The following is an 18834-nucleotide window of genomic DNA, read 5'->3' as shown; positions in this document are numbered from 1 at the left end:
AAGAAATACGTAAAGTGAATTTCACTCATTTGACAGATAGTATTTGTGAATGGTCACTAGCCATTGGCATTAAGTTCATGTAACTGTGACAGATTATTTCACAAACCTTAAGAAAAATCAAGATAGATTTTTTTAAAACAGCTTTTTGGGGTGTTACTAACAGAATAAATTGCACATATTTAAAGTATTCAACTTGATAAGTTTTGACCTATATGTATACATCCATCAAACCCTCACCACTATCAAGATGATTTATTCATCACAAGTTCCCTTGTGCCGCTTTGTAATCTTCCACTCCTACCCCTGTCCCTAGGCAACCACTGATCTGCTTTCTGTCACTATAGATTGTTTGCCTTTTCTAGAGTTTGTGTGAATAGAATCATACTCTGATATTTTTTAGACTGTCTTCTTTGACAGAGCATAATGATTTTTAGATTCATCTGTATTGTAATGTGTATCAGTAGTTTTCAAGACAGATTCTGTACAAAAATTTGCTTTGGACCAAATTTTTATTTAAATCAAGCATAGCAAGGTAATCTGATTTGGGACTTTTAGTTTTCAACATTTTAGTCTTGCTAATACTTTTTAATCCACAAGGCATTTTAAATATTCTAGGACTAAGACATTTTATTGTAGTGTGTGATTGCTTCATAGTTATCTATGAAATTAAAGATAATTTCTTTCTTAAATAGGCTTATTTCTGATTTCCTGTTGCATTTTATTATTTATTCTCAAAGGAGGAGGTTACATTATTTAGTTTCTCTTTCTTAGTAGTTATTTCTGGGCAATCAGAACCTCTGTTAAATAGTGGTAATGATGGGGCCTGAGGTTGTGGCTCAGTGATAGAGTGCTTGCCTACCATGTGAGGCACTGGGTTTGATTCTCAGCACCACATGAAAATAAATAAATATCATATAGTGGTAATGATGGTTCAGATGACGGAGGTAATATCACTGTTATTATCTAAACCATTTCTACTTCATATTGTCTGTAATTAAAAAAAAACAGCTGCTAATTGAATGCTTACTATGAGAAAGTTATTAGCTTACTTTTTATACAATATTTTCAATTTACTATCAAAATAACTCTGATATAAATATCATTATTCCCATATACCAAATGTCACAATGATAAAGTGGAAGCATAGGCTATGAAAACAGTGCACTGTCAGATGTGAACTCTGCTTTTAGCAATGTCACCATGTGGGGTACCGAGGCATGTGCTGTAATCTCAGCAACTCAGGAGGCTGAGGCCAGAGGATCACAAGTTCAAAGCTAGCCTCAGAAATTTAGTAAGACCCTCTCTCAAAAAAAAAAAAAAAAAGAAAGAAAAGGTTGGAGATGTTTATACTTTTATAAGATGTAAATGTGTACCTACTCATTTTACAAGTATGTTTTTTGGGATGTAATTAATAATTGAACATTTATTCTGTGCTTGCTTTAAGCAAGTATGATGCTAAGCATATATAAGGATACATAGAATAACCTTAGAATATTAACAGCAAAAGTCAAAATAGAATTGTAGCTGCCATTTTTATCAGGTGTTCATACCAAGCATTGTGTGAGACACTTTACTTTTGCAGGAGGTGGGAGTACCAGGGATTGAACTCAGGGGCCCTTGACCACTGAACCACAACCCCAGCCCTATTTTGTATTTTATTTAGAGACAGGGTCCCACTGAGTCGCTTAACACCTGGTTTTTGCTGAGGCTGGTTTTGAACTCTTGATCTTCCTTGCCTCAGACTCCTGAGCCACTGATTTTACAGGCATGTGCCACTGCATCCAGCTTACATATACTATTTTTAATGCTTACAATTTTGTGAAGTAGGTGGTATTATCCCTACCTTTATTGTTGGGGGAAATTGCATCTCAAAGGAGTTTAGAACTTTGCCCAAGATTGCCAATGTTAGGTGGCACAACTTGTCTTTGAGCCAATGGTTTTTTTTCCTTGTGGTGCTAGGGATTGAACCCAGGAACTCATGCATGCTAGACAAGCACTCTACCACCGAGCCCAATACTCACACCTCCCCCTTTTAATTTTATTTTGAGGCAGGGCCTAAGTTGCCCAGGCTGTCCTCAAACTTTCGATTTTCCTATCTCAGCTTCCCAAGTAGATGGGATTACAGGTGTGTGCCATGTGCCTGGTTTTGAGCCAGTTTTGATTGCTTTTGCTACAGTATATTATGATGCTTCAAGGCATAGTTGGGGTGGAGTGAAAGAAACATACATCTATTATATTCCAAAACCTAATATGAGTGCTGTAAGTAAGGAATAAACAATACAAAAAGTTTAGTTGAAGAAAATTTCAATTTGGATTATAGGAAGGGAATCACAAAAAAAGTATTATTTGAACTGGGCCTTGATTGTATAATAACTAAGAGAACAGACATTCATCTGGGAGGATATGTTTGAGATACCGTGAAAATAATATGCAAATTAAGGGTCATCTTCAACAGATGGCAGGCAGTCTGACGCTGTTAAATGGGCCATGGTGTATTGGAAATATCACTTACCAGGAGATGAGATTAGAAATAAAAGGCAGTTCAGATGTATCTCTCAGGGTACAGATAAAACCCCTGAAGGGTTAAAGCTAATAAGCTTTGCTAGGTGAATAATTAAATTTGTCTTTAAAGCATTCAGAGGTAGTTTTTGATTCTTAATTTGGGATTGTAGGAAAAGGTTGGATGCAAATATAAGCTCCATTATTATTCTTGCAGTTTCATGAAGTTGGGAATCATTTTTTATTTCATTATTACATTTGTATCATCCAGGAGAATGCCAGGTGCAAAAGTACACTCATTTTTTTGATAGAAGGGGGAACTTTGATAGCACTAGATCATGAGATCAAGAAAGATGAAGGAATGTTGGAAGAGTTAGAGCTGATAAAAACTAAAGAAATTGGCATTCTTAAAATTTTGCCTACAACTCTCCTGGGTACTCTAATTAGTGTCTTTTCATAACAGTGAATTTCCTAGAATAGAAATATAAGTTTGCAGATGCCTGCCAGAGAATGCGGTATGAACAATTAATAGTCTGTTTTTTGTTTGTTTTGGTACTGAGGATTGAACACAGAGCCACTTTACAGTTCCAGCCCTTTTTAATTTTTTGATGCAGGGTCTTGTTAAATTGCTTAGGGCTTCACTAAGCTTCTGAGATTGGTCTTGAATTTGAGGTCCTCCTGCCTTAGCCTCTGAAGCCACTGGGATTACAAGCATGTGACACTGCCCTGGCACAATTAACGATTTCTTTTTATCAGAAATCATGCACTTCTCTAACAATTTATAGCGTAACAAAGCCTCCCTTGCAGCCTTTCTGTCTTACACATATTTCCATCTTTGCTGTAATAAGGAGATAAGCCTGGATTTACCAGTTTGGGATTCACTTAGATTAACAGAGATAACACTTAAGTGTCCCAGAGGACTTGTTACCATTTTTTATCTCCAGGTACTTGAATTGTTTGTTTATAGCTACTTCAGCTAGGTATTATAAAATGGCAGTAAAGGAATGTGAATTTGTATGGACTCTCTAGGAAATAGGCTTGTATAGGTAAAGAACTTGTTTTATAGATAAAAGGAACAGTTACAATGGGAGAGTAGAAGAGATAATAGAGAGGTACCAAGGGTTAACTCCCTTAGAAGCTTTTCTAGAACTATCAAATTGATCCTTTTTCTGTCTCCACATTCTCATAGTTGTTTGTTGGTTTTTGTTTTTTTTCAGTTGGGTCTCTCTGTGTTGCCCAGGCTGACCTTATTCCTGGGCTCAACCGATCCTCCTACCTCAGCCTCCTGAGTGCTGGGACTATAGGCATGTGCCATCATGCCCATCTTTTTTTTTTTTTTTTTTTATTGTAAACAAGTGGGATACATGTTGTTTCTCTGTACATGGCGTAAAGGCATACCATTTGTGTAATTAAATTTACATAGAGTAATGTTGTTTGATTCATTCTGTTATTTTTTCCCTTCCCCCCACCCCTCCCACCCCTCTTTACCCTCTATACAGTACTTCCTTCCTCCATACTTGCCCCCCTCCCTAACGCTAACTCTAACCCTAACACTAACCCTTCCCTCCCCCCCATTATGTGTCATCCTCCACTTATTAGTGATATCATTCATCCTTTGGCTTTTTGAGATTGGCTTATCTCACTTAGCATGATATTCTCCAATTTCATCCATTTGCCTGCAAATGCCATAATTTTATCATTCTTTATGGCTGAGTAATATTCCATTGTATATATATACCACAGTTTCTTTATCCACTCATCAATTGAAGGGCATCTAGGTTGGTTCCACTGTCTGGCTATTGTGAATTGAGCAGCTATGAACATTGATGTGCATGCCCATCTTTAAACTCATAGTATTTTAACTTTCCTATATTCTTACAAATTAATTGAAATTATACTTCTGTATTCCTCTTTCTTCTGCTAGACTGAAAGTTTCTCAAGTGTGGGGAAACAACTATTTGTTGTTTTTCATGATTGCATATAGTTGATGTTTAGATGTTTCTTGAACTTAACTGACTGAGATACTGTTTTCGATGGCCCAAAGATAAGTTCCTTGCCCTTCCTGAGCTCACATTTGCTGGTAATGACAGAAGCATGACTATTATAGGTTTCCTTTGGATTATTCTAGTATTCTTTTCCCTTTCTTCATGGTTGGATGTGAATGGAAAAATGGAACCCTACCAGATTCAAGTTTTGCTTGGGGCCAGGGAAGAAACTTTCTTCTTCCTTTGTCTTTACCAGGTTGACTTTTAACCTAGGGCTCAAAACTGTGTCTCTAGTTGTACATTTCTGCTCAGGGATTATCTAGTTTTTCTGAGCAAGACATTCTTTTTTTATTTATTTTAATATACTTGTTTTTATTTAGTTGTAGATAAACACAACACCTTTTTCCATTTATTTTTATGTGGTGCTGAGGATTGAACCCAGTGCCTCACATGTGCTAGGCAAGTATGCTACCACTGAGCTATAATCCCAACCCCTGAGCAAGACATTCTTGAAAATCCATTTAAAAGCAAATTTATGAAAAATAATTTTCCTTTACCATTGTTTTATTTGGATAAGAATATAGTACACTCTGTTTACCAGTAGATGGAGTTTCAGCGAATATAAGATAAAGTTTTGACAAAGTTTAAAAATGGGCCACTGTCCTTGCTTGTTTCAGTATGCTATATTTGGCTTTAAGCTAATATCAAATAATCAAGTCAGACTTGAAAAGTAAGAGCTTTTACTGTTTTAATAGCTGCCCTTCACCCATAGCTCAAAGGGCTGAATTAAGTATTTCATACTCTTTAAACCCTTTTGGTAGAGTTGAATATATTAATATCTATGGTTAAGGCATTTACATGGGTGTTCATATTTCAGGAGCAATGTTCTGTCGTTTATAAAGTTTGTTAACAGAGACTGGATATTTGGATATTCATAGTGTTACAGAGTGTAATTTGAGTGCTTTCATTTTCTGTATTTCAAAAAGTGTTTCAAAACTATTTTTAATAGTATGGAATCACTTTGTTTTTCAGTATCCTTGCCATGAAAAAGAGAACGTGATTAAGTTGTTCAACTTATGAAATTCAAGTTACATGTGAATTCTGCCAGGTATGTGCACAAGTTTGGTATTTTTATCTATTTTTCATATCTTAGTTTGTAAATTTTTCATAGATTGTTTCTATTAGATAAATATTTCATTGTAGCAGATGTGGTGATACACACCTGTAATTCCAGCAACTTGGGAGACTGAGACAGGATCACTAATTAGAGACTAGAGAACCAGCCTGTGGGACAGGAGTCCCCTGTGTTTCTCCTTTCTATCAAAGCAATAAAATTTTTACTTTTTCTCAAAATGATGTCCTTGTTATTAGATTGTCATCAGGGACAAGGACTGAGCTTTCAGTAACAAATTTGGTATCCCAGGTGGAACCTGATAGCAGCCCCCACTCCAACTTATTGGGCAGGCCTGACTCTCCAAGGAACCCCACTTCCATGGTGAGGATGCAAGGTGGCTGGCAAACTTGAGAGCCAACTGCAGGAGAGTTAGGAGATTGTGAGTTTGCCTCAGGTTGAACCAGAGTAGCTATTCCTGTGAGTAAAGGGACCCTCCCAGCAGCTACCGAAACTCCTTTTGATTCAGGGAACTCCTGCTTTCTGTCCCTGAAGGGTATAGGTTGCTCTATCATGGTCCACTTTGAGAGAAAGGAAACTGAACTTGGTAAAGTCATGACACCTTTAGCTATCTGCTTAGTGCCCCTGTGTGCACACTGAGACCCTTGATTACACACATCTGGTTTCTCTTCATGGGAAGATCTAGTCCCTCTTCATGGAGACAATCTGTGGTGCCACTGGTCTAGGAGTCATGGATAGGTGGGATTTGAGAACCTAGGGATATTTACTCCCTTCTGATCTGTTCTAGGTTCTCATCTGTTTGTCGTCCTTGGGTTTGGGAATTCCCTGATTGTCTGTTTTTGTTTTATTTGTATCTGTTACTACCCCTTTTTAAGATGTGGCCAATATTCCATTGATCCTTTAGGTAGTCTCGTGGGAAAGATCTTGACTGGTCAATTTAAAGGTTCTTGTGTTTTAGCCATGGTTTTGGGGCTCCTCTCTGGTTGTGTGTTTCTCTTTCTTTTTAATACAACCTTGCCATTGGAGTTGGTCTGTCAGAGGTAAAGTAAGTTAAAGAAAGGGACACCTATAGATATAAGCCTAAGACAATGTTTTACTACCGTGATCTGACTCTTGAATAACTTTCTGGATTATTATGTAGTTTTGCAGCTGGAGTTGGTCTGCCAAAGGTAAAGGAAGTGGAAGAAATTTTATACAGGCAGGTCTGTGTGTTAGCCCTGGTTTCAATAATCCTCTCATCTGTCTGTATTTTTTGTATCTGTTACCGGTCCTTTAAGACATGGGCCAAATTCTGTATCTTACCTGTAGTGTCTTGAACAGAGAGATCTTGGCTGAACGGGCCACCTATAGGTATAAGCCTATCTAAGAGAAGACAATTTGCTATAACACAACCTGGCCTTTGAATGTGTTTTCTGGATTATTATATAATCTTGAAGTTGGTCTGTGAAGTATGTGAAACACATTCTGTATGTACAGTTGCATAATAAGGGGTCCAAACAGTTGGGAACTAATTGAAGATGCCAAAAGGCAATGCCTCTGGTGTGCAAGTATAGCAAGACCCCAGAAAAAAGGATTAAAAAGGATTTCAGCTAGCCTCAGGCAGCTGCATATATCTCACTGGGTCAAGGACACTAGCCCTAAGCTGGGGGAGAAAAAAATCCCAGAAAAGCTGCCTGGACTGTAGAAAAATGGCCAAAGAGAACCTGGCCTTTGCCCTGCCTTCTAGCCCATTTTGCCCCTGCAAGATGGAGGCTGCTGGGCACAAAGCATGTGGCAGCTTTCATGATGTGACAGGACACCCCATTTGGCTAGGGGATATCCATCACTGGGGCAAAGCAGTTCTTGCTGTAACAATGTCCCATCAAACTAATGCATGGGGAGACTGGCAGAATAAACAGCTGCACCCACAAAAGAAAAAGAAACTAAGGCCAACCTGTGTTTTGTAGGCAGCCTCTGCAAAGGGATCTTCAAGGAAGCCTAAAGAAAAGGTTGGAAAGGGGCTCCTCCATTGCATATCACTATGCCTAGTATAAGAGAAAGGCCCAAAAGGAATCTCTGGGTACAGTCGACAGTGGAGAACTCAAAATTGATGGCATTGTGATAATAAGGAAGAAAGTTAGAGGTATGGAAATATGTTTTAGTACAAAAAACTAGAAGGTAAAAGAAATGCTTCTGGACGAGAAAGTGTTCTGTCTGGTAAAATAATATTCTTTGGCTAAAGTCTAAGATGACAGAGAGCACAAAACTAAGGATGTAAGCAAGCTATGAATGTCTAAGTAAGTCACAGAAGTTTTTCGGAAGGTAAATCTCAAAAAGTTGGTGTTTGTGATTAAATTGACTATAATTAGCACAGTTAAAGTTATTTGAACTTTAATGTACTGATATGAAGTAGTCTGAAACATGAATCTCTTATCAGGAAAATTTCCTTTTATCTGCTAGTTCTATTACCTAGGGAAACTCAGTCTTAAAGGAATTAGGGTTTTTATCTGTTTTAAGGTCTTAAATGGTTACTTTATAACTGGTTAAAGAACTATTATTATAGTTGACACCCTAAATATATGTGCCTAGATATAAGTATCCATCTGAGAACTATATCTATCTGAGCCTTGTCTAAGTGTCATGTCAAGGTTTATAAAATGAAAGTTTGTCTAGGTTTACTGGCAAGGTAACCAATAAATGCTCTCATTTATACATTGTTTCTGACCTAGAAGGGCCACAGTATCCTTTGAAGACCTGTCTTATATCTTTTGGCTTTGACATAAGTTAATTTCTGATCATTAACCCTGTTTCCTAAATGTATAAGAGATTTAAGGCTACCCTTTATTTTTACTAGTACTGCTAAATAACCCATGCGGACTTGTGATTATTGTTACTCTACACTATGGGTTCTAAATTGTACTTAAGTTAAACTTAGTTAAATGTAAAGCTTAGGGGAGAACACTTTACCAAGTTGGTGTTCTACAAACTAAAATTTAGTTTGTAACAATAGTCTCGTATTTGTATAGAAATAATAAATTTGGTTGATATTTAAGTCATTTGATGTTTCATAGCTGGATAAAGTAACCTGTTGTCAATAAATTATATATATACTCTTATGTTAGTCTTCACACTGAAATAGGAATTTAAATGTATTTTTGGAAGTTAATAAGGAGAGCCTGATTTATTTAAAGGTGACATTGTAAAACATGGAGGCATTTTGCCACTTTTTCCACAAAAAGAAAGTTAAAATTCTCTTAGCCTTTCTTTGGTTCATGTTTTAGGTGTAATGTTGTATTGTTATTTGTCAAGAACCCCACCTTACCTGAGGTAAGACTGTGCCTCCCACCTTACTCCACGTTAGAATGGCTCCAAAATAGACTTGAACTCATTTAAAGTTATGTTCAAAAGATGGATTTTTGTTGTAAAGATTACTGTGTCTTCAAAATAAGTAGGGGGTATAATGCATAACTAAGTAAAGGTTTAAGATCATAAAAATATTTTCTTGGTTCATAGCTATGATACAAATTGAACATTTTTGCTCTGTTAATTTCATTTTGTAATTTTCCTTGTAAACTTTATAACTGTGCCTGTTAGTGTTTTGCAGAGGTACTGCTTCTAATAAAACAACTTGAGTTAATTTTAGATAATAAATCATTACTTACAGGGCAGGTAGTATATAATGCTGACTTCCAGTACTAATACTAATACCAGTTAAATGAAAGGGGTAACTGTAACATTATAGATATTGAAGCTGTAACCTGTTACTCCCACTTGAAGACTGGTGAAACTAACCTGCTGGATGTTTAAAACCCAAAACTTGGAGACCACACTCAAGGAAGTAAAAGGGCCAAGGAAAAAGCAGCCAACATTTTTGTCCTTGCCTCCTAAAATCAACCAAGACCCACAGAACAACAGGACCTTCTCTGGGCCCTGCAACTCTGATGAGTCACCCTATCTGCTAACCAGGGAGATTGAGAGGACCCTAGAGAACAGGAAGCCAACCAGTGCACATTCTGTAAAGAAGAGAGTCATTTGAGAGGAAAATGTCCCTGATATTGCCAAGAGAAGCCATATATGGTCAGCAAGACCTGGCAGATGACACCACTGATGGAGGAAAGCTAAAGGAACCAAGAGGCTTCACACATGTTCCTAAAGCGTGATCTCTGAAGAATTTCAGCTGACCTTTCTTTTATTTGTTCTTTTTAATTATACATGACAGTACAGTGTATTTTGTGATATTATACATACATGGAGTGTAAGTTCCCATTTTTTGTGGTTGTACATAATGTAGAGTTACACTGGTGATGTATTCATATAGCAAGATAGGAAAGTTATGTCCATTCATTCTACTGTCTTTCCTATTCCCATCCCTCCTCCCTTCCCTTCATTCCCCTTTGTCTAATCCACTGAACTTTTGTTCTCTTACCGCACCCCCCCCCCCACCCACTTATTGTGAGTTAGCATCCACGTAGCAGAGAGAACATTCAGCCTTTGGTTTTTTTGGGGATTGGCTTATTTCACTTATCATGATAGTCTCAGGTTTCATCCATTTATAGGTAAATGCCATAATTTCATTCTTTATGGCTGAGTAATATTCCATATGTATACGTGCCACATTTTCTTTGTCCTTTCATCTGTTGAAGGGTTCTTAGGTTGGTTCCATAATTTAGCTATTGTGAATTGAGCTACTGTAAACATTGATGTGGCCTCGTCACTATAGTGTGCTGATGTTAAGTCCTTTGGGTATAAACTGAGGAGTGGGATAACTGGGTCAAATGGTGGTTCCATTCCAGGTTTTCTGAGGAAAGTCCATACTGCTTTCCAGAGTGGTTGCACCAGTTTGCAATCCCACAAGCAATGTATGAGTGAACCTTTTCCCCCACATCCTCACCAACATTAGTTGTTAATTATATTCTTTTTTTGGGGGGTGGGAGGTACCAGGGATTGAACTCAGGGGCACTCAACCACTGAGCCACATCCCCAGCCCTATTTTGTATTTTATTTAGAGACAGGGTCCCACTGAGTTGCTTAGTGCTTCACTTTTGCTGAGGCTGGCTTTGAACTTGTGATCCTCCTGCCTCAGCCTCCCGAACTGCTGGGTTTACAGGCATTTGTCACAGCGCCCAGCTGTTATTTGTATTCTTGATAATTGCTATTCTGATTTCAGTGAGGAGAAATCTCAGTGTAGTTTTAATTTGCAATTCTCTATTTGCTAGAGATGTTGAACATTTTTTCATGTATTTGTTGGCTGATTTCTTCTGTGAAGTGTCTATTCATTTCCTTTGCCCACTTATTGACTGGGTTATTTGGTTTTATTTTTTGTTTGGGGGGGTTTTGTTTTTGTTTTTTTGGTGTTAAATTTTTAAATTCCTTATATATCCTGGAGATGCTCTATTTGGGTTGCAGGTGGCAAAGATTTTCTCCCATTCTATAGTCTGTCTCCTCAGATTCTTGATTGTTTCCTTTTCACCTGACTCTTAAGAGTAGATAAGAACAAGGTCAGTTCTGACCAGCTTGGTCTTAAATACCTGGCAGGAGAGTATAGCCTGAGCACAGTCCTACAATAACATTTTAAAGGAGAAACAGTGTTTTTATTTATTTATTTTTTTTTTAATATAACTTAAGACGTTAACTTAAGGCTGATTTGTGTCAAACCTATCAAAAGTAAGTAAAGCTGGAGGCTATAAAGGGAGAGTTCTTGTGTATGAGTGCCTAATAATAATGATCATACGGGACTCAACAGCCTCAATTTTGTCCTGAGTTAATTTGAGCCTGATCTCATAGACCTAAAAATCTTCCTAATCCCCTATATCGATAAACTTTTTTTAACTGATATTATTATGAGTTACTGTTTTCATGATTTTTCAGAGACTGCTTAAATACTAATTGCTTTTCTGCTAATTGTTTACAAAAAAGTAATCTTTGATGTCTTGTTTATTGTTGTGTTAGCATGATCTGTGTCTTATGTATGCCTTGTCCAGTCACCTACCATCTGCTTGACCTCAGGATTGTTCTGATGCTGAATGCCCTTAACTGTCCGTGCCCCACCTGATAGGGAACAGGGATTTTAGTTTACTTCCCCCAGCTTTCACCCTCTTTCGGCAGGCAGCAGCTTGGAGATGTCTTCACCCATTTTTCTGTAGAAGGGGAATATAGAAATTGACAGTGGGGAAATGTAACAGTGGTCCACTTTATACTTTGAATATAGCCCTTGTTGCTCTGCCACTGCAACTTATTTTTAAAATGGATGTGTTTCTTTCTCTCCCCCTCCCTAATCTCAGGGGAAACAGGATTATCTTTCTTTCCATCCAAGGCAGAGTTATCTGTCCCTGAATACACACCCACCATAGGAACAAAGTAGTTCAGACTTTGGGGATGGTACCAGAGATCTCAGAAATGACTATCTCCCAAGTTAACAAGTGAATTAGCTCCAACAGAGAATTGCCTCTTTAAAAGCCCCCTGTTCCTACTGATGGGCAGAATCACAACCCCTGGGACAGGGATTCCCCTGTGTTTCCCCTTTGTTTGCAAAGCAATAAAACTTTTTTTCTTTTAGAAAAAGGAAAAATATTAGAAACCAACCTCAGCAACTCAGGCCTTAAACAACTTAGCAAGACCCTGTCTCAAAGTAAAAAATTAAATGGGCTGGGGATGTAACTCAGTGGTGAAGCACCCCTGGGTTCAGCCTCTAGACCCCAAAAAAAAAAAAAAAAAAAGGGAAAGAAAGAAATACAGATGCTATATGTAATTTCTAGAAAGAAAGCAGAAACAAAAGATGAAAGTTTGATAGAAGGAATAATTGGACACTTTAAGTGGAAATTTAAAAGTTGGAAAATAATCTTTGACTCAAAAATGTCTCTGTAGTTTTTTTGCTTGAATCAGGATCCAAAAATGCTTTTAGATTACGTCTGTTTATTAAATTTTTTAAATTTGAAATAATTCTCCCTTCCTCAGCTCTTCTTTTTTTACCCCATGTCATACATTTGTTGATGAGACCAGGTAATTTGTCCTTGAAATTTTCCTATGTATTGGATTTGGCTCATAGCTTCCTGGTTTGATATATTTTTCTTATATCCTGTATTTCCTTGTGTTGGAGCTAGGGAGGCTTGATTAGATTCAGGTTTGATAACACCTTCAACCCCTTGAAGGATACTTCATCATTGCTTTCTGTTGCATCATGCTAGGAGGTACCTACCGTGTATTTGGTCCAACTTTAGTGTTGTTAATTTAAGATTGATTGATGTCATATGCCTGATCCAACCATTATAAAGTTTCACTCACCTTAATAGTTTTAAAAATTACACATTGATGACAGGTGCTCAGATTCATTTCACTGGGGGTTAAAATTATTTTCTAATTATTTCATTCTTTCTGCACTTGCTGATAGAAATTCTTTTATGAAGAAATTTTTCTTCGTCAACTATTTGGTTATTTGAAATACAAATTTTGGCCAAAACAGCAGAATAAATGCTAATCTTTTCCCTTGTCGTAGCAGTTTCCAGATGTTGGGATCCATGATTTGCCTGTCTTTATTAGTATTGCTGTATGCCATACTTTATTTGAATATTCTGTTCTCCCTTTGAGTTCTGTAAGATTCATTCATTTTTAGAAAAACATACTCTGTCATTTTTTCATATTCTCTCTAGTGTGTGTCCTCCTCAAGTCTAAAAGCTTCTCTAAGGTTTCCTGAAGTGCACTGTATCTAGATGAAGTTATCTACTTAATTTTTGTCTTATTTTGTAGTGTTTGGTTAGAGAGGCTAGTGTGTGTGTGCGCTTTTTGCTGAAATATAATGAAAATAAAATAAAATAGACTACATAGAGTAAAATGTTAATCAGTCTTTCCTTTATGGACATTGCCTTTTGGGTTCTGTTAAGGAACCTTAGTGTATTACAAAATCGTGAAAATTATTTCCTGATTTTTTCTTCCAGAATCTTTTGCTTTGTTCATCACGTTTGGATTGCTGATCTGCTGGTGACTTTTTTGGTTTGATATGAAATAGGAGTCAAGGGTCATATTTTTACTTATGGATCCTTAGTTGACATAGCATTAAAGCCTCTGAATGTAAAGATGAGCCCCATATACTTAAGCATTTCCCAAATTTATGTGGAATAACAGATCTTTTTCTATAATAGTTATTTATATCAGTATAGAAAACCTTTGGGAAACATTAATTAGCTTGTGTTGTAAAGGGAATATTACACGATTAATTGAGTCAAATACTGTTGTTTGAAATTCCTAGGACAAATTAAAGGCCTATGTAAATCAGATGACCTTATATATGAATCCATTTCTATACTCCATTCTTTTCTACTGCTTTTATGTTTATCATTGGATTGATTCCACAGTATCTAACTGTAGTTTTATAATGGATCTTAATATAATGTCTGATATTGTAAGTACTGTAGCTTGATCACTGTTCTTCAGGATTGTCTTGCTTATTAGGAGGTCTTTTGTATTTCCTTATACATCTTAGGATTATATAACTTGATCCTAAGATACAAGTTACATCCACAATAAACTTGATAAGTTACATACACAATAAACTTGAGATTTTGATTGAGATTCTTGATTTATAATAGATTAACTAGGACAGAATTGTCATCTTATTAACATCGAGTCTTCCATCTGTGAATGTATATATCCTCCATTTATTTAGGCCTTTAATTTCTTATGGAAATATTTTTTAGTTTGGGGTTTTTTTGTTTGTTTTAGATGTATAGTTCACGTTTTTCATTAGATTTCTTTTTAACTATTTGTTAGGAATTCCCAGTTGTTTTACAACTGTCAGAAGAAAGCAGTACATTAGATGAACAGTATTACCCTGTTGAAGTTGTTCTATATTAAGTTGTTTGCTATTTGAAGTCATAATTGTTGATACAGTACTGAGTTTGGCCTGTCAAGATTTTGTGCAGCTATAAACTTTTTGTTACTAAAGGGAGTCTTTTCAGTACTAGGGGAAAATAATGACAACTACTGTACCATCCCCATTTCAGCCACCTTTGAGGACTTATAAATCATAAATATTGTTATATTGTGTGTTTTAGGGTTTGTTCTATAGGAATTGACGTTAATACACCTTTGCATAAGGTTTGTATTTATCTGGCTATGAGTTGGGCTCTGTTTATTATTTGTTGTAGCTCTAGGTATCCAAATCTAAAATATCTTCTACTATCCCTGCTTTTACTTCCCATGTTGTCTTTTGGTTTCCTTAGAGACTCCTGATAAAATAAGGTCTAAGTTTTGTAGTTCTTTCAGCTGTGCTCCACTCTTGTGCGGGAGCCTGATTGCTGAGAAGAGTGAAAGTATTCTAAAATCCTTCCATTGATTGGATTGATTGATCTGATCAACAATCTTTAATGAACCTGCACCCCTAAGCCATGACCTTGAAAGTTCTCAGCTTTAACCTCTTCCCCTTAGGTGATACAAAGTATGGAGGGAGCTAGAGTTGGGTATTTCCTGTCCTCAGATCAGTTAAGTTTCTTCTGAGAGTAGTCCTTTGTTTAAAAGAATCAACTACCTACGCATATTTCAGAATAGTTGCTTTCCTCTCCTCTTGCTACATGCAAGAGGAATTTTCCCCCCGCTTCAAATCTTTACCCTGAGATTCTAGTGGGGCTCCTGTAGGTACAATTCAGGAAATCGAGCCACCACCATCACTCAAAACTGGGCTGCAGAAGTTTTACTTCTCAAGCTAGTCTATGCTGAGTTTCTGGCAATTGGTCCATTATAGTTTATGTATTCTTACGAGTGGTGGTTCCTACAAGCAAGACTCCTATTCCTCATAAACAGTGATTCTTCCCTGACTCCTGTTTTTAAGGCAGCACTTTACCCTTTGATCTCAATTTTCTGATGGATATGAGTTGATGATTTTCTTTTTGTTTAATTTTTTTTGTTTTTCAGTTAATTTACATAGCATTTCATTATTGAGGGCAGAGTGATGATTTCCAAACTCTGTACATGTTGAACTAGAAACCAGAAATCTAAATCAGTGTTTTGCTAAATGACACCCTTGCATGAGTGTGGTATCAAATTGTCCATAGGCTTTTTGAAAATTACAGTGCATAAAGCAATCAGGAGCTCATTCACAACATTTTACAAATTTTATATGAAATGTTAATTATTACTACCTGGAAACCCTTTAGATTTTCAGTGATTGTCATGTGCATGCTTAAAACATTAAACAGTGACGACTGAGAATCATCATGAATTCCTATAAATTAAGACTATGAAACCTTTGACAAAAATTTTGATACTTTAAGAGGGAAAGAGCTTGAAATATTTTCAAACTTTGAACTACAACTCAGAAGATTAGATTTTAATTCTAGATATACCACTAACAAAGAACTGGAAAAGTAGGATTTAGAAAGAGATCAGAGTTAGAAATAACGATTTTCATTATGTTAATACAGACAGCCTTTCACACCCTCTGATTCAACCAACCAGGAACCAAAATATTTGAAAAAAATTATATCTGTACATGTACAGACCTTTTTTCTAGTCATCATTCCCTAAATAATAAAGTATAACTATTTACATAGTACTTAGTTTGTATTAGGTATTATGAGTAATCTAAGGAGGATTTAAAGTATACAGGAGGATGTGCTTAGGTTACATACAAATATGCCTTTTTATGTGAGGGACTTGGGCATCTGTATATTTCGTTTTCTGCAAGGTGTCTTGAAACCAGTTCCCGTGAGCTATACTCTCTTAATTTTCTTTTCTGGGAGGAGAAATCTCTTGAGCCTGGGACCTCTTTCTCTCTTTTTCCCCCCTTTGAGAGTATTCCCTAGCACTTTGCACACATAAAAAGGAATAATTTTAAGAAGGGATTTAAGAGCTGGACATGGTGGCACATGCCTGTGGTCCAGTGACTTAGGAGGCTGAGACAGGAGGATCATTAAGTTCAAACCCAACCTCAGCAAATTGGCAAGGCCCTGTCTCAAAATTTTAACAAAGGGCTGGGAATGTAGTTCAGTAGTTAAGTACCCATGGGTTCAATCCCCAAAATGGGGGATGGGATTTAAATTTAAGTTTTTAGACAAATTGTTGTTTCGGTGGGGTATTCAGATAGACCCGTTCAGTCGATAAGTAAATATTTTTTGAGAATGTAGGACTGAAAACCTATTCTTTTTGTGGGGCTGGGTATTGAACCCAGGGCTTCGTAGAAACTAGGCAAACACTCTTCCACTGAACTGTATCCTAACCCTGAAGATAGAAATTCTTCCAGTATTATTTCTACTACTATGCAGTATGATCCTGATAAGACTTCATAGTAGTTACTCATTTTAATTTTTTTGAATAAATGAAATCTGTTCATTTCACCATAAGTACTTTTACATGGTTGAGCATGAAAGAACCTGATAGCCATTGTTCCTTACCCTTTTTCTATAGTATAAAATCTTCATGTTAATATGTATTTGTCTATGCTCATAATGAGAACTGGAAAATAGAGTTAAAATGTCAGGATAAGTGTTTTACTTAACAAATAGACAAGTTTAGCAGAAGTCAAATTTTGAGATTTATATTTTAAACTATTTGTGATTTAAAAATATATACCATAGATGTTTGACCATCTTGTGTTTTATTATAGGCAATACAAGGACCTGTGGAATATGAGTGATGACAAACCCTTTCTATGCACTGCCCCTGGATGTGGCCAGGTAATATATATCAGTTACTTTAAATCATTTTGTGTGTTCTCATTTATTAAAACATTGATGGTAGAATACCATCAATATCATTAAAAGAACTGTCTTACAGTGTTTTATAAGGTTTTAGAGTTAGGGTAAAAACAACCCAGAATACTTTGGGAAAGAAATTTTTTTTTTCTTCCTTTTCTTCAATAATATATATAAGTTTTAGAAAATACAGTCTAATGGGGCGTGGGTTTGGGGGAGTAGCTTGTAATGGAAATGCAAAAACCCCGGACAAAAATCTAGGATTTTTAAAGTATATTAATTTGACCAACATTGGTAAAAAATCATTGGTAAACTACCTAATTAGAAATCAAACATGCATTGTCTTATATAAGAATTATGTGTTGAACTCTTAATGAAATCAACTGATATTTACCTCTGATGTTATCACTAATGAATCAGTGTTCTTAAACTAACATTTTTAATATAGAATGTGTGTGGAAGCAGTTTCAGAAAATAATAAAATTAGGTTTTTAATAGGCCATTAAATCGTTAATCTATTTCTATTATAATTATCCTTCAAATAAATATAAACACTAAGGAAGAAAGAACAAATTTAATGTGTAGTGAAATTACAGCATAGTTAAATATATGGACTTTAAGTCATAATAAACATTGAAGTTCTTCATTAGTTCTTATTTTCTTTAGTTACTGTTAATTGCGATAGAAGTCATATATGATAAACTGCATAATACATTGTACAGTTTGGTAAGTTTTAACATATATGAAGTCAAAAAAAATCACCACAAACAGCGAACATACCCTCACCCCAGAAGTTTTCCTCATGCCCATTTGTAATTCCTCTCACCCCTGTCAACCCCTCATCTGCCTGCTGTCACTGTAGATATGTTCATTTTCCAAATTTTATATAAATGCAATCATACAGTATGTACATTTTTCTGGTTTCTTTCATGACACATAACTTAAGATTTCTTAGCCTGTTTTAATTAGTCTGAATTAGTCTATTTCTTTTGCTATAGCTAAATCCCATAGATTGTGTACTAGGTAATTTATAAGACAGAAAGATTTATTTAGCTCATGGTTGTAGAGGCTGGGAAGTCCAAAGTCAAGAGGCCAAAACCAGTGAGGACCTTCCTGATGGGGGAATCTATAAAATCTCTAGACACTTTGGGCATCTTATAGCAAGCTTGCTCTCTCTTATATAAAGTCATTAATTGTATCATGAGGGGCCCAGCTTCATCATCCTATTAATCCCTATTGTTTTCCAAAGGCCCAAGACCTCCAAGTACTATTAACATATGACTTTAGGTTTTAAGTTTCAAACACGTGAATTACTGGGGAACACCCCCAAATCATAACATCTGTGATCAATAACTAATTCCTTTGCATTGAGAAATAATATTTCATCATTCCACAACTTATTCATTCACCTGTTTATGATAGACATTTGACTTATTTCCAGTGTTATCACAGAAAAAGTTTGTGTGAATATTAGTATACAAGTCTTTGTTTGGCTACATGCTTTCATTTCTCTTATGTAATACCCAGAAAAGTATAATGATGGAATTATATGATAGGT

General features: G+C 36.1%; 1 protein-coding gene across 4 annotated transcripts in view; it reads left to right on the top strand.

The window, feature by feature from the left end:
- Positions 1-18834, top strand: part of ATF2 (activating transcription factor 2) — an 88771-nt gene that overhangs the window by 20086 nt on the left and 49851 nt on the right. For all 4 annotated transcript variants that reach the window (XM_079133108.1, XM_079133111.1, XM_079133110.1 and 1 more), the window contains exons 3-4: positions 5517-5592; positions 17189-17258. In XM_079133108.1, the coding sequence (XP_078989234.1) occupies positions 5561-5592; positions 17189-17258 (102 nt within the window). In that variant the 5' untranslated portion in view covers positions 5517-5560. The remainder of the gene's footprint in view (positions 1-5516; positions 5593-17188; positions 17259-18834) is intronic.

This window comes from Sciurus vulgaris (assembly GCF_902686455.1).
Source record: "Sciurus vulgaris genome assembly, chromosome: 3".
Taxonomy (NCBI): Eukaryota; Metazoa; Chordata; class Mammalia; order Rodentia; family Sciuridae; genus Sciurus; species Sciurus vulgaris.
This window is presented reverse-complemented; position numbering and strand designations above follow the sequence as displayed.